Here is a 14,973-nt window from a genome sequence, read left to right as displayed (position 1 = left end):
CATACAGCTAGAGAGCACCCAGGCATGAAAAAGCCTATTAGTGTATCATAGTGAGCCTCCCACATGCATCCAGCCTTAGGTAGTGTTTTCTAAACTGACATGATGTTCTCATACCCCGTGGTGTTAGAGAGCTGCACAGACAGTGGGGTTGTTGCACAAGCTCAATACCTACAGGGTAAAAGAGCCATTCCTGACCTCCTGCCTGTACCCCCTGCCCCCATGGATTCCTCTCCCTGGTTTATGCCTTCACAGCTCTGAAGAGGAGGCTCAGAACATGGAAGAAAACCTGTTACGACAGCAGCCTTTGCTGATCCTGATTCCTCTAGTCACTTACTCTAGGAGCTTTGTTACTAGAAAGTAGTGGGCCTTCTCCTTGTGTAACTCCTAGATCACATTGAGGAAACCTTTCTCAGCCCAGGACTCCTTCATATGTTCCCCACAGAAGTCCCTTCCATCCCTAAATGAGGTCAAGCAGCATGCCTGAGAGACTCTCCCCAGTTCCCTCTTCTCTGAATCTGAACAAATGTGCATTTTCACTTTCTAAACAATGTGACCCTTTCGCCACAAATGTCAACTTGGGGTGGGAAGAGAGGCAGGGATAGGTCCCCCTAACTCCTCTAACTTCTGAAGGAGGTTTGTCTGCACAGTGGCTCATCCTGTTTCTTCTCTGAGCTCCCCACCCCTCGCACAGCTCATGTTAGGCTTTCCCCACTCATTTGTGTTTAGAACAGCACAGAAGCCTTCCTCAACCCCATTGTCTTGAGTCCTGCCAGGATAAGTTCCTAACTTCAAAGAAGCCCCAGAATGCAGCACTGTGCTGGGCTGTGTCCATTCATACCTAGAGATGCCCACCAAAGGACACCTAGCAATTCTATTTTAATGACAACTAATATTATTAGAATTCTTTTAACTTGATTAATTTAAGACTTGTCTTGCTATATAATTCTTCCCTGGACATTTAATAAACAAAAGTAAGCTGGTTATCTATGGAATTAAATCCTGAACCTCATTTTGGTGTGTCCTTTCAAGCAGAAAATTCTGCTGAGTATTGGGAATAAGAGCACCAGCCTTAACATATTCAGGTCCTACAAAGTCAGTGACAAGTTCAAAAAAGAAATGGAGATTGAGTGATATGTGTTAATGTCCTCTACACAGAACATGAATATCAAATACTCATTTGCTTTTTGGAGAGAATCTGAGGGACAATGCAGAAAAAATGGACTGCACAGGAGAAAAGGCAGATATGAACACAAAATGCCTAACTAGGAGTTTATAAATTACTTTTCAGGTGGCCTGGATATTTCTGATTCTGATTATCATCTGTTTCCATAGATCTTCTGGTGAAGTTTCCATAGATCTCCTCTGGTGAAAGCTAGGGAGGGCTCTTCTCCCAGAGAAATGTACAAGTACATTTTGTATATACTCTCGGGAGATTCCAGACCCTCTGAAATACATGGTAGACTGTGAATCAAGAGTCCTTCCCAATACACAGCTAATAGGAGTATTACTTGGTCCATCCCTTTTGGGGGACTATTTAGCAGTACCTCTCAAAATGCATACCTTTGGACTAAGCCTACTTCTCAGAATTTATGCTACAGATAAACATATACAAAACACATGTGCATAGTTATTTTTGAGACATAGTGTATAACAGAAAGACTGAAAACAACCTCAGTGTCCATCTCTAGGAATCCTAGGCAGCTATAAAAAATGAGGAAGTTCTTTATATATTAAGCAACTTCCAAGTCATATTGTTTTATAAATAAAGGTGCAATATAATGTGTGTAATACACCATCATTTATATATTTATAAAAGAGAGTATATAAAAATACATTTCTGTTTGCATAACAGTTTCTGAAAGAAGATCTAAGAAACTGGTAACAGACATTGCCTCTTAGCTAGTGAACAGGACGTTGGAGAGAGAATCTTCTCTGCATACCCTTTTGTACCTTTGTAATTTATACCATGTGAATGTATTACTATTCAAAAATTAAATAAAATTAACTTCCAAGTTAGAAGTTATATTAAATCTATATAATGGAATGTGATACAGTCATTGAGAATGATGTTTTGGAAGAATTTCTCATGACTTGCAAAAAAATGCATATATTAGATGAAACAAGGGAGAACACAAAACTGAATTATGAGTGAGTTAAACTTTCTTCCTTTTTATGCTCATATGCTGACCTATATTTTGTAACTGACCTATAGTGCAAACAGTAAAATCAGTAAGAGTTTATTAAAAAAGTAAAGACCCCTTGTACAAATGACTTTCAAATCAGAATCCCTACCCCCATCCTTCCCAAACACCAGCCCCTTATTTCAAGAGGTCTCTGGACATCCTTGAACTACAGGTACTCAAAGCTGACTTCGTTCACCAGGAACTCCCAAACACTATTCCTTCTTTAAGTTTAAATTTAAATCAGTTACTAACATATTGTTATAAACTACAAATCAGTCACATTGTGATTCCGTTTTCTCTTTCTCCCATCTTCTCCTCACTCTGTCCTCCTCTGTTCCCAAACTGGTCACCAAGTCCTTTGATGTTACTCTATTATCTCATCTCTGAGGAGAGTCCTCTCTTCCACATTTCTGTTTCCTACCTGATGTGGGCCCTCACTAACTCCCATCAAGATTTAGTCTTTCCCTTGCACTCCTGAGGCACATTTCTGAAGTACAGGTGAATGGGACCACCTGCCCTGCTGAGTGCCACCCCCCAGCCCTTACTGTGGTAAAGCCCACCCACTCATTCCAGGTGGCCATCAAGGATTATTTCCTCCAACCGAACCTTCCAGCCTCAACCCCAACACTCTTCTGTCATTGTCCTTGCTCTCAGATTGCTTCTCTGAGCAGTCCACATATTTCCACACCTCTGTTTCTTCTGCCCAGGATACTAGTCATCTCCTCTGTTTAGAAAATCCCTTCTCCTCTTTCCAGACACAGATCAAATGTCCCCTCCTCAGTGGAACCTTCCCCAGCCTTCTCCCCATCTTGTACAGCAGCTCTGTTCTCAGACATCTCACAGCACAGACAGCCCCACACCCTGTGTCAGATCAGAGTTAACCACACATGTCTAGCATATCCTCTGAAGTATAAATGCCCTTAAGGCAGGGGTAAGATACCATTCATGCTTGTAGCCTCAAACCTTGGCACCACACAAGGAACATAAGCAAGGCACAATAAATTGCTTTTGAACAGAAAGCATAATGAAGTTGATAAGAAAATCATTCAAAATAAAACTTCACTTTACAAAAAAACAAAATTCACTTTACATATAACTTCTCTGCCATAAATCTCATGCTGTAATAAAATCCAGTTGCTTTACTATTTAAGCCTTGGACCATCTGACTCAGGATATTTTACAATACTTGCCTAGCACTCTTCACATGCAAACATCTCACAAAGAAGGATGCAAGTTGATACTAATTCACTTAAGCGGTTAATTTACATTGTACTGGCCTGCAAATCCCTATGTTTATTCAATGCCCACAGCATTAGTCTTCCATTCACAAAGCTCAAAAGAAGATGAACAGACTCCACTAAAACTTTTCAAATATTTTCCAGTTAGGCTAAGCAAAACAAAGAACATTTCACTAGAAAGGCATGCTTTTGTTTGAATGATTACGAAGTTAAAATTAGGGGTAAAACCAAGGACATTGTGCAGTGACATGTTTAGATTTGGAGTCCCCAGAGGAAAAAAAAAATCAAAAAGAATCTCCTTACTCTTAGTTTGTAACAAAATATACACCAGTCCTCACTGGAAAGGTGGAGATCTCCTTTCATGGGGTTGGTCTCCAGGCCTGTGGGTGTGTGGCGCCTCAAGACAACACTTGATGTCACATAAATTCCCCTCTGCATTTCAGCAGACAAAGGCATTCCTCAGTGTATTTTTTCACCTCAGTTCTGGGTCCCTAGGCCAAGGAAACATCTTTCAACAGTTTTTCAAGCTGTTTCAAGCAGTTGAAAACGTCCCTCAAACCCATTCTCGGCATTTACTTTCAGGGCACTGGTGAATCCCTTTTTGTTCCCAACCTTGGTAAGTACCTGATCAGGTCTCCCATCTGTCAAAAGGTAGATTACTTGTGTTTCTTCATCAGCAAAAGCAATTTGCAAGGCATGCAGGGTGTTTGTGGAACTTCCAATCTACAAAGGAGACAGAGAGAGGTACTTGAATCTCCAGAAAACTCTCACAAACAAGTTATTTTCTGCTTCCAAAAATAAATAAATAAATAAAATAAAAAAGAAAGAAAAATGCCTGTGAAATAAAGATAAAATTATATTGAAGTAATAATTTAAACCCAGTAATTCCAAGGAGCCAAATCCTTGGGCATGCCATAAAAGCCTCTATCCAGACAATTCCAGGGCTATTAGAAGCCAGGACTATGGACTTCCTGTCCTGATGACATAGTTCTTAATGTAACTATCTTTGTAAGGCACTAAGTCAGTTACTGTTCATGAGGCTGTCAACAGTTTAAACATACAGTTTGAATACAAGCCTGGCAAGAGAGACCAGGATTTATTCAAGTGTGAGCATGGTAACATCAGCCATCTGGGGTATAGCAAGGAAACTGTTTAAGTTTTTAAAACTCCTGCAGTTTCTGCCCAGGGATACAGAGTGCTGGCTAGAGTGTCACTGTCAAACTTATAACAAAAAGAAGCCAGATGAACAACAACACATCATTGCCTTTTGTTACACTCCTCAGAGTGCTCAGGTCACAGGGTGACCAGCTGGCCCCAAGTGTGAGGAGAGACAGACGTGTGCAGGGACCAGTGAGGTGTAAGCACAGGCTCCTGGGACGAGATGCAGGGGACATTAGGTCAGAAGAGCTTGCCTGGGGTGATTGGTGAACTGGTGGAGGCTAGCTAGCTATATACTGGTGAGAAGGTAAAGGTCTGCAGGCCACAGGTAGAGGGGAAATCTGCATTCTCTTGAAGGCATTTTCACCACAAAGCCCACAGGCGCTCACAGAAAAGATTGGCCCAAGAAAGTCTCCTTCATGGAGCAGAACTGGGGAAGAAGAGTTACACAGGAACCCTTGTGCTCCATCTCACCTTCAGAATAAAAGCTCTAATGAGTGAATGTGTGGGATGAGGGAGGCAGGGGGGAGAGAGGCAACAAACACAGTCAGCCTTAGGGCTCTGGTGAAAATCCAGGGCAGAGGAGGGAAGGAAAGGGGGAAAAACCAAATACTCCACACCTGGAAAAGTAGCCGGGCTAGATGCTGGGCTCGGAACTACTAAGTGGGACAGACCCCTGAGCCTCTGAGACTGCAGTCCCCCTAAAATGAAGGCTCAGAGAACACACACCCCACCCTTCTCCTACAAACACTGACCAGCAAGGAACATATAAAGAGACAGACTCTGTCTGAGGCCCAGTGTGAAGGGAAAATTAAAATCTGAGGGTAGATCAGACACTAAAGGACAAGCCTCTAAAATGTCATCCCCCACCCTAAGCCTGAGTACCACCCCAAGAATGTGAGGGCAGGTGCACTGAAGGTAACAGGAACAAACAGACGGCAAACCCAACCCAGCTCTGGATCAGATTAAGTTTATGCCTCTCCCCACAAAAAGAAACGTATGCTCATTTCCAGACGTGAATAAAATTTATCTCAGTATCTATATACTACACATGATGTCTAGCTTTTAAGAACAACAAAAAATGAACACCCTAAGCAGAAACAAACAACATATTACCAAGATACAAAAGTAGTCATCAGAAACAAATTCAGGTGATACCGATGCTGAAACTATGTGAAAGAAAATTTAAAATAACTGTGATTAATACATTAACATTTCTAATGGCAAAGGTGAACAATGCTGGAGACCAGACGGGCAATTTCTGTAGAGAAATGGGAACCTGAAGAAATAACTGAAAGAAAACACTAAAAATCAAAACCACAGTAATGCAGATGAACACAATAAATCAGAACAGAAATAAGCATCAAAGGGCTGTGGGATGATATCAAATGGTCTGACATGTACATAATTGGAAACACAAGAAAGAAAACAGGATAGTAGAAATAACTGAAAAAAGGAATGGCTGAGAATTTTCTCAAAACAATGACCGACATAAACACATGGACCCAAGAAGGTCAAGTAGGATAAATAAAATAAAATACCCCGACACTCCTACTGGAGTGGTGGCAGTGAAGGCCAAGGGCTGAGCCAAGATTCTCATCCCCACCAAGTGTAACAAGCCCTCCCTGCCTGACTGTGTCCACTCCTACCAGCAGTATCGAGGTGATCTACCCCTCACAGTGCAAGTGGGGAAGCTGGACTTTAACCTCTGTCTCCTCCTCACAGTATGTAGACTTTTGGGTTGAGCCTCTTTCACTTACCAAAATGCATTTAAGATCTACCCATGCTATTTCATGAATTGAGACTTTGTTCCTTTTTACGGATGAGTAGCATCCCTCATTAAATGGATGTAAAATTGTTTATCCATTCCCTGTTGAAGGACATCTGTGTCATTTCTGACTTCGAGCATTTATAAATAAAGCTGTTACAAACGTTTGCTTGCAGGTTTTTACATGAATATACATCAAAAGCTGTGAAGGGCCTAAGATTTTGCCTTAGTTGCAAACTAACATGGGTGTCTGGGTCACCAACAAAGGACTTTACTACTCACAGCAGCAGCAGTAGCCAGAATGTCGGTGGGCGGGGTAGGGGGGGAGGGCGGTTCAGCACCAGTTTCCTAGGTCCCAATTCCTACAGGGTGATGGTGAGAGGGTTAAGTGACACTTGCACATACAATAGGTTGTGTTAAAGGAGAGGGACCCTGAACTTAGGAAAACTGAATATCCTATAATGGACTATAAGCATGTTCATTCTTTGCTCTGGAGTCAGATATTACCTTTATACTGGGTAATAAGCAGGCCACCTTTTCCTACTTCCCTAGGCTCTCTGCCATATAAATATTCATGAAAAGACAGAACAGAGGTTCTTGACAAAAGAACATAGATTATGGATTTGAAATAATTTCCTCTTTTTTAATAGAGGCTTTTAGTGCATTAAATTCCTTCCAGCACTGTATTAGCTGGCATTCCACATATTTTCATGCTGTACTTAATTTTCATTAAATTTTATGAAATTTTATTTTTTTTTAAGATTTTATTTATTCATTTGAGAGAGAGAACACAACTGGAGGAGAAGGGCAGAGGCAAAAGCAGACTCCCCACTGAGCAGGGAGCCTGATGCAGGGCTCGATCCCAGGACCCTGGGATCATGACCTGAGCCAAAGGCAGACACTTAAACAACTGAGCCACTCAGGTGTCCCTAATTCTATGAAATTTTAAATTTCTTTTATGATTTTCTTTCTGTGAATTATTTAAAGCCTGTTCTTTAATTTCCAAGTGTTCTTAGATTTTTATGGTGTCTTTTTGTTACTGATTTCTAGTTTGATTCCACTACAGTCTGAAGATATCTGTGTGACTCAAAACTGTAAGATTTCAATGCTTTTAAATTTGTTAAGGGTTGTTTTATAACTCAAGATATAATCTATTTATATGAATGATCAATGTTTCTTGGAAAAGATTATGTATTCTCTTGGTAGGTAGAGCATTCTATAAATGTTAATTAGATATGCTTACCTGAAGGTGTTGTTCACTTCTTCCAAATCTTTGATGACTATTCAACAGTGCTATTAACTGCTAAGACTGGGGTACCAAAGTCCCCAAATAGAATTGCTGTATTTGTCTCTCTTGTCTTTTGACTCCATCTGGCTTTGTTTAATGTATTTTGAAGCTTTGTGGTTTGGTGCATAAATATTTAGGAGAGCTGGCTTCTTTTTTATAAATTAAAATATAGCTGACACAAAATGTTACATCAGTTTCAGGGGTATAACACCACGACTGGACAAGTTTATGTATTGTACTGTGTTCACCATGAGTGTTGTTAGGATTGTTATCCTCTTGCTGGATTGATCTTTTTCTTATCATGTTAAGTCTCTTATAGTTCTCTTTCCTTTAACATCTACTTTATGTAATATTAACATATTTACTACAGATTTTTAAAAATTAGTGTTTATCTTTTCCATCCTTTTTCTTTCAACCTGTGTTATTTTTGAAGGTAGTTTCTCATAGATCACATAGAATTGGATCATGTTTTTGTCTACCGTCCAATCTCTGTCATGTAATTAGTATATTTAGATGATTTACATGTAATTACTGGTATTTAATTAAGCTCCCATTTTTTGTTTTCTGTGTACTTCCTCTGTTTCTCATGTACCTTATTTTTCCTTTCCTTCCTATGGATAATTTGAACATTTTTTTAGTGTTCTATTTTGATTTATTTGTAATGTTTTTGAGTGTACTGCCTTATGTAGTATGCTTCATGGTTGCTCTAGGTATTTTCTTATGCTTATGTGTAACTTATCACAGCCTCCTGATACTGATATACTTGAAGTTTATCAATTCAAGTATAAAAACTATCCTTTCCATTTAGGTCCTTTTGTCTGAAGTACTTTCTCTATATTAATTACATACCATATTAGATGTTAAACTTTTGCTTAAACCATAAAACATGATTAAAGCTACTGGTGAGGTTACAGATTCTCTATGTTTACTTCTCTATGTACCCATTCTACTGTTCTTCCTTTACTTCTGAAGGTCTAAGCTTTCTTCCTATTTGGAGAACTCCATTAGCCATTCATTCTATTTTTTTTTTTAATATTTTATTTATTTGACAGAGATCACAAGTAGGCAGAGAGGCAAGCAGAGAAAGAGAGGGGAGGAAGCAGGCTCCTCGCCGAGCAGAGAGCCCGATGTGGGGCTCGATCCCAGAACCCTGAGATCATGACCTGAGCTGAAGGCAGAGGCCTAACCCACTGAGCCACCCAGGCGCCCCTAGCCATTCATTCTTTAATGATATGTCTCCCAGCACCAAATCCTCTGTTTCCCTTCTCTTTGCATCCTAAGGATATCATCACCAGAAAGATGATTCACAGCCTACAGGTCTTTTCTTTCAGCACTTGAAAAATGTTGTGTGTGCCACTTCCTTCTGGTTTCATGGTTTCATATGAGAAACTGCTGTCATTTGAATTGGTGTACCTTTATAGTTTATGTGTTATTTCTCTTGGGTATTTTTAGGATTCTTCTTCATCCTTAGATTTCAGAAGATTAAATATATAATATGTTATGGTATGGATTTCTTTGGTTTTACCCTGTTTGGGGTTTACTTAGGTTCTTGAATTATAGTTTTTATGTTTTCATCCAAATTTGGAGAGCTTTTAGCCATTACTTCTTTGAATACATTTTTAGTCCCACACTCTTTTCTAGAATTCCGATGGTATGACTGTTACCTCTTTTTTACTGTCCCAGAGATTTCAGAGGCTCTGTTGGTACTAGCATCAGTTGATTGTTCTTCTCATTCAAATGTGGATTTCTTGGATTGTGGTATGATGAGTGATTTTTATGTCCTGGACAATCTGGTTACTATGTTAGGAGACTGACTATTCCCATTTAAATGTCATTTAGCAGGCAGTCAGTCACCCTGTTCAGGTTTAGCATGTTTATTTTAGCCTATGTTTGTGGGCTTTAGTTCCAATGACGATTTAATTTTGTACCCCATGCAGTCCTATTCTGGTCTGCTTTGTTCTTCTTGTGCTGCTGGGGCTCCAACTCGTTCCTATTTGGTGCTGCCTGTAGAAAGCCTAGGAAAGGCATGTCTCTGGGCCTAATGGTGCTAGATGACCTGCTGGGGTGTACAAGCAGAAGCTGCTGAGCCTGACTCTATTTATACTTCTGAGTTGAGAGCAGGAAGATACAAAGCTTTGCCTTTGTTGTTGTTGCAGGACTGGACTTCCCATTGGTGCCACAGTTGTGAAGCTGGGACACTCAGGGACTTTGCTGTTACCAGCAGGTTCTGCCACCTAGAGGTGACCTGGTTTTAGAAATGCCCAGGCTTTGCTGCTGCCACTGCTGCAGTTTCATGGGACCACCAACCCTACCCCAGGCATGCAGTGCAGTCTGAAACTTCCTGAGATGTTGCTACTGTGGCTACTGCCAACAGATCAGACCACTCATACAATGCTGTGGCATGGGAGCAATGGCGGCCAAATGACCTTATTGCTATCATTATTTCTAGTAGATCATGCCCACCACACTCGGGTTGTAAAATGACAACTGGGAAGCTGGAGTTTTGCTGCTTTTGCCATTGCTGGCAGAATGGACCACTTGACAGGATCTGAGTCGAAAAGCAGGGACTGGGATAGCAATGGCTATATTATCGCTACGGCTATACTATCACCACTGCTTCCAATGAACTGGATGATGTGTCAGAGCCTGTGTCCTGGAGTGCAGTTTGGGAGTCTCACTGGATCTCTGGTGGGTCTACCTTTTCCCAGTGTCTTTATTCAGACTCTATGCACTTGTCAAAACCCACAGATCTATACACCAATAAAAATGTTCTGTACAAATTAAAATACAGTTCAACTAGGATATGGGGGGAACCAGCATATTGATGAATGACATAACCACACTGAAGTAGTTAGGTAAAAAAGTACCTGACTTAGTAACTTTAGAAAACAGCTCTTTGACTGGATACTGTAAAGCTAAACACAGAAAGAACTATGTGTAAACAGTACACTCTAGCTGATAATTTTGTTTCTCAGAGTATGAGTTAGAAATTCTGAAACTACTTTATATGTATACTAGGGTTGAACAAAAAAGTAAATACATTACAGATAATGACAAGCAGATTTTTCATGGGCAAAGAAGTTACAAATAAGCAAATACACTGATTACAAATAAATCCTGTGGCTCTGGATTTTTGTAAGATGTATTAGTATGAACTCATGGTTTTATTTTTCTTTTTTAATGAAAATACAGATAAATAGATAGGGGAATATAAATGTTTATGGACAGATGGGCTATTATACATATATTTCCCATCTTTGTCTACTGAGACGACCTAGAAGCAGTAAGTCTAGTAGTGGCAATAAACATACCCCAACACCCAGATTTTGGTTTATAAACACCATTCTCTAATAAAAGAAACAATGGTTCCTTGGAGAAGTGGTAAACTCCAGGGATGAGGCTTGGAAAATATAAGATGAACATGAAACATCTCATAGCACCAGAAATTAAGGAAGTATTCAAAAAAGAAAAAAAAGCTAGATGCAAGTATGAAGGATATAGGGGGCGACCTGAAAGAGTTCCCAATGGCCAAAGTGGGAAGAAGCTTAGTAACAACAAAATAAATAATAGCATTCAACTATTACTGAAAGAGTAAATCAATATTCAGGAGTCCAATATGAAATAAATATGATTGATGAATAAATACAAGGGGGGAAGAGGAAACTCTCAGTTGCAGAAGAGTTCACATGCATAAATGTAAAAGGAATGGAGGAAACAGAAAGTCACCATTAGAACAGCACTGTGAAAACGGCCGTAGAGAAGATCCACCACAGTGTGCTAAAATTCATGAGTAAATATTTAAGAAACACAGGATATGTGCACAGTCTCAAAGCAGCTCATCCGAAACATGTTTTATCTATAAAAACAAAAACAGTAACTTTACATGGGAGCAACCTGGCAGAAGCCACCTTACCCGCATCTCAAAGTTAACATGACTAGTATTAAGGCATATCAACCACTAGACATGAGGCCCTAACAAGGATGCATCACTTCTGAGGTGTTCTAACCCCAATCTAATCATGAGAAAACATCAGATATATCTAAACTGAAGGACATTCTACAAAATACCCGATTAATACTTTTCAAAAGCGTCAAGGTCATGAAAGACAAGGAATCACTGAGGACACTTTACAGACTGGAAGAGACTGAGGAGACTCCGGAACTAAATGTAATGTGGGGGATGGGGAAAAGAGGTGAAGGGGATTAAGAGGTAGAAACTTCCAGTTATCAAATAAATAAGTCATAGGGATGAAAAGTACGCAGAGGTAACACAGTCAATAGTACCGTAATAATATCATGTGGTGACAGATGGTGACTACACTTACCATAGGGAGCACTGAGTAATGTATAGAGTTGTCAAATCACTATGTTGTACACCTGAAACTAATATAAAACTGTATGTCAACTATATTTCGATAATAAAATTAAAAAAAAAATAAATCCAATGTGGGACCCTAGACTGAATCTTGGAACAGAACAGTAACATTAGTAGAAAGTCTAATGAACTCTGAGTGAAGTCTGTGAATGAAGCAATGTGATTTTCTTAGATTTTGTTTTAAATAGATTTTCTATTTTAATTTTTTTTAAGTAGGCTCTAAGCCTAACATGGGGCTCAAACTCAGGACCCCATGATTAAGAGTCGCATGCACAACTGACTGAGCCAGCCATGTGCCCCTATGATTTTCTTAGCTTTGGCAACTGAACTATGGTTATGCCAGATGTTAACATTAAGGGAAGCTGGCTGAAGAGGAATACAGGCCGATCCTCTGTACTATCTCTGCCACTCTTTTGTTAAGACTAAAATAATTTCAGAGAGAGGCAAGATGGCAGAGGAGTAGCAAACTAAAATGAAGTTCAGCTAGATAGGTATAAAACCATTCCGAACACCTACAAACTCAACGGGAGATAGAAGAGATAGAAGAGAAGCAGAGCAGAAATTCTAGGAACAGAAAAGTGACCACTTTCTGAAGTAGAGGACATGCAGAGTAGTGAATCCGAAAAGATGGGAAGATAAGATTGCAAGGGGAGGGAACAGCTCCCAGAAAGCGGTGGCGAAGTGTGGCACAAAATCAGGACATTTAGAAGTCTGCTCTACTTAGGGACATCGCTCGAGAGGCTAAGCAGGGGTGAAGCCCTCGTGGGGACAGTGTGGTCTCGGGTCCTGCAGGGTCACAGAAATATCAGGGGTGTCTGAGTGTGGCAGAGCTACCAGGTATTAGAGCAAGGAAACCGACTACAGAGACAGAGCCAAAGAGTGAGCTTTCAGATTGGGGTTACCTTAAGCTGTGATCAAAGGCACAGTTGGGACACTGCTCTTTGAGCAGGGACCCCACAAGCAGCAGATCCAAGGAGACTCATCTTCCTGCTCCAGGAGGAGCAGCATAGCAGCAATCTGCTGGGTTTGAGACTCAGGCGGGGCCATGCACCAGAGACAGAAACCCTCAGTCACAGGCCAGGTGAGCTCAGAGTGAGGTCAGAGACCAGGGAGACAGGAATGACTGACTGCTTGTCTCAATGAGGAATGGGGCCCCAAGTTCTCGGCTCCTCTAGGGGAAGATTGGAAGATCTTGGAAGATTGGAAGGCTGCCATTTTCATTCCCGTCCTCCAAAGTGGTATGGAAAGCATCACAGAACAAAAGCTCTGAGAGTGAACCCAAGCAGATTACTTAGGCCAGTCCCTGGCAAGGGTGGTGCAATTCTACCTCGGGCATTTGAGAATCACTGCAACAGGTCCCTCCCGCAGAAAATCGGCAAGAATATCCAGCCAAGACCAAGCTCAGCGATCAAGGAAAACAGTGGAACTCCAGAGCTAGGGGAAAGCAATGTATAGAATTCATGGCTTGATCTTTTAGTCTTGCAAAGTTCATTTATTTTAGTTTTTTTTCTTATTCTATTTTTTTAACTTTTCCTCTTTCCTCTTTTAACGTTTTTAAACTAGTTTATCTTCACAATACTTTTCTAAAAAAAATTTTTTTAAACCTTCATTGTTATAGTCACATTTTATCCCTTCATTGTATTTAACCTTATTTCTTGTATACATATAGGCTGTTTTCTTTTTTCTAAAAAATTTGGGATACATTCCTAATAGATCAAAATATACCCTAATCTAGCACATGGCTTTGTTCTAGTCTCTAGCCAGACCACATTCCCTCCTCCTTTTTTTTTTTCTTTTTCCAACCAACTTATCTTATCAATTCCTTTTTTAGAATTTTATTAAAATTTTCACCTTTACAATCATATACCATCCCTTCATCATGTTTACCCTTACTTTTACATATATATATATATATATATAAAAGTTTTCCTTTCTTTAAAATTTTGGGAGGTAGTTTCTTCTAAGAGACCAAAATACACCCATAATCAAGTGGGTGGCTCTGTTCTATTCACCAGTCTAATTATATGCATGTGTATGTGTGTGTGTGTGTTATTTTTTATTTTTATTTCTTTTTTCCCCTTTCTTCTATCCTGGTTTTGGATCTTTTCTGATTTCATTAGTGTACATTTCTCTGGTGTCTTTGCCACCCTTTTAGTATTTTATTCTCTAGTTCATATATTCTATCTGGATAAAATGACAAGGCAGAAAAACTCATCACAAAAAATAAAGAACAAGAGGCAGTACTGAAGGCTAGGATCTAACCAATACGGACATAGGTACTATGTCAAAACTAGAGTTCAGAATGACGATTCTCAAGGTGCTAGCTGGGCTCGAAAAAGGCATGGAAGATATTAAAGAAACCCTTTCTGGAGAAATAAAAAATAAAATATAAATAAATAAATAAATAAGTAAGTAAATAAATAAAATAAAAAATAGAAAACGAAAATCAAACCAAGTTGAAATAAAAAATAAAAATAAAATATAAATACTTTATATATATAAATATAAATATAAAATAAAAATAAAAATTAAAAATAAACAATGAAAAAAAGCTATTAATGAGGTACAAGAAAAAATGGAGGCTCTTATTCCTTGGAGAAATGAAGCAGAAAGGAGAATTAGCAATATTGAAGACCAAATGATGGAGAATAAGGAAACTGAGCAAAAGAGAGACAACTACTGGATCATGAAGGGAGAATTTGAGAGATAAGTGATACCATAAGACGAAACAATATTAGAATAATTGGGATTCCAGAAGAAGAAGAAAGAGAGGGGCAGAAGGTACATTGGAGCAAATTATAGTAAAGAATTTCCCTAATGTGGCAAAGGGAACAAGCATCAAAATCCAGGAGGCACAGAGAAGCCCCCTTAAAATAAGTAAAAATGGGCCCACACTCCATAATCTAATAGTAAAACTTACAAATCCTAGTGACAAAGAGAAAATCCTGAAAGCAGCTTGGGAC

General features: G+C 39.5%; 1 protein-coding gene across 2 annotated transcripts in view; it reads right to left on the bottom strand.

The window, feature by feature from the left end:
* VWA3B (von Willebrand factor A domain containing 3B) overlaps positions 1–14,973 on the bottom strand; it is a 242,905-nt gene that overhangs the window by 118,753 nt on the left and 109,179 nt on the right. For both annotated transcript variants that reach the window (XR_009344834.1, XM_059134682.1), the window contains exon 13: positions 4,046–4,144. Coding sequence is in view for 1 of the 2 variants with exons in the window: in XM_059134682.1 (XP_058990665.1) it covers positions 4,046–4,144 (99 nt within the window). In the remaining variant the exon portion in view is untranslated. The remainder of the gene's footprint in view (positions 1–4,045; positions 4,145–14,973) is intronic.

The sequence above is a fragment of the Mustela lutreola genome, chromosome 9 (genome assembly GCF_030435805.1).
Source record: "Mustela lutreola isolate mMusLut2 chromosome 9, mMusLut2.pri, whole genome shotgun sequence".
Lineage (NCBI taxonomy): Eukaryota > Metazoa > Chordata > Mammalia > Carnivora > Mustelidae > Mustela > Mustela lutreola.
The sequence above is the reverse complement of the archived record's forward strand: the minus strand, read 5'-3'. Positions and strand labels throughout refer to the sequence as shown.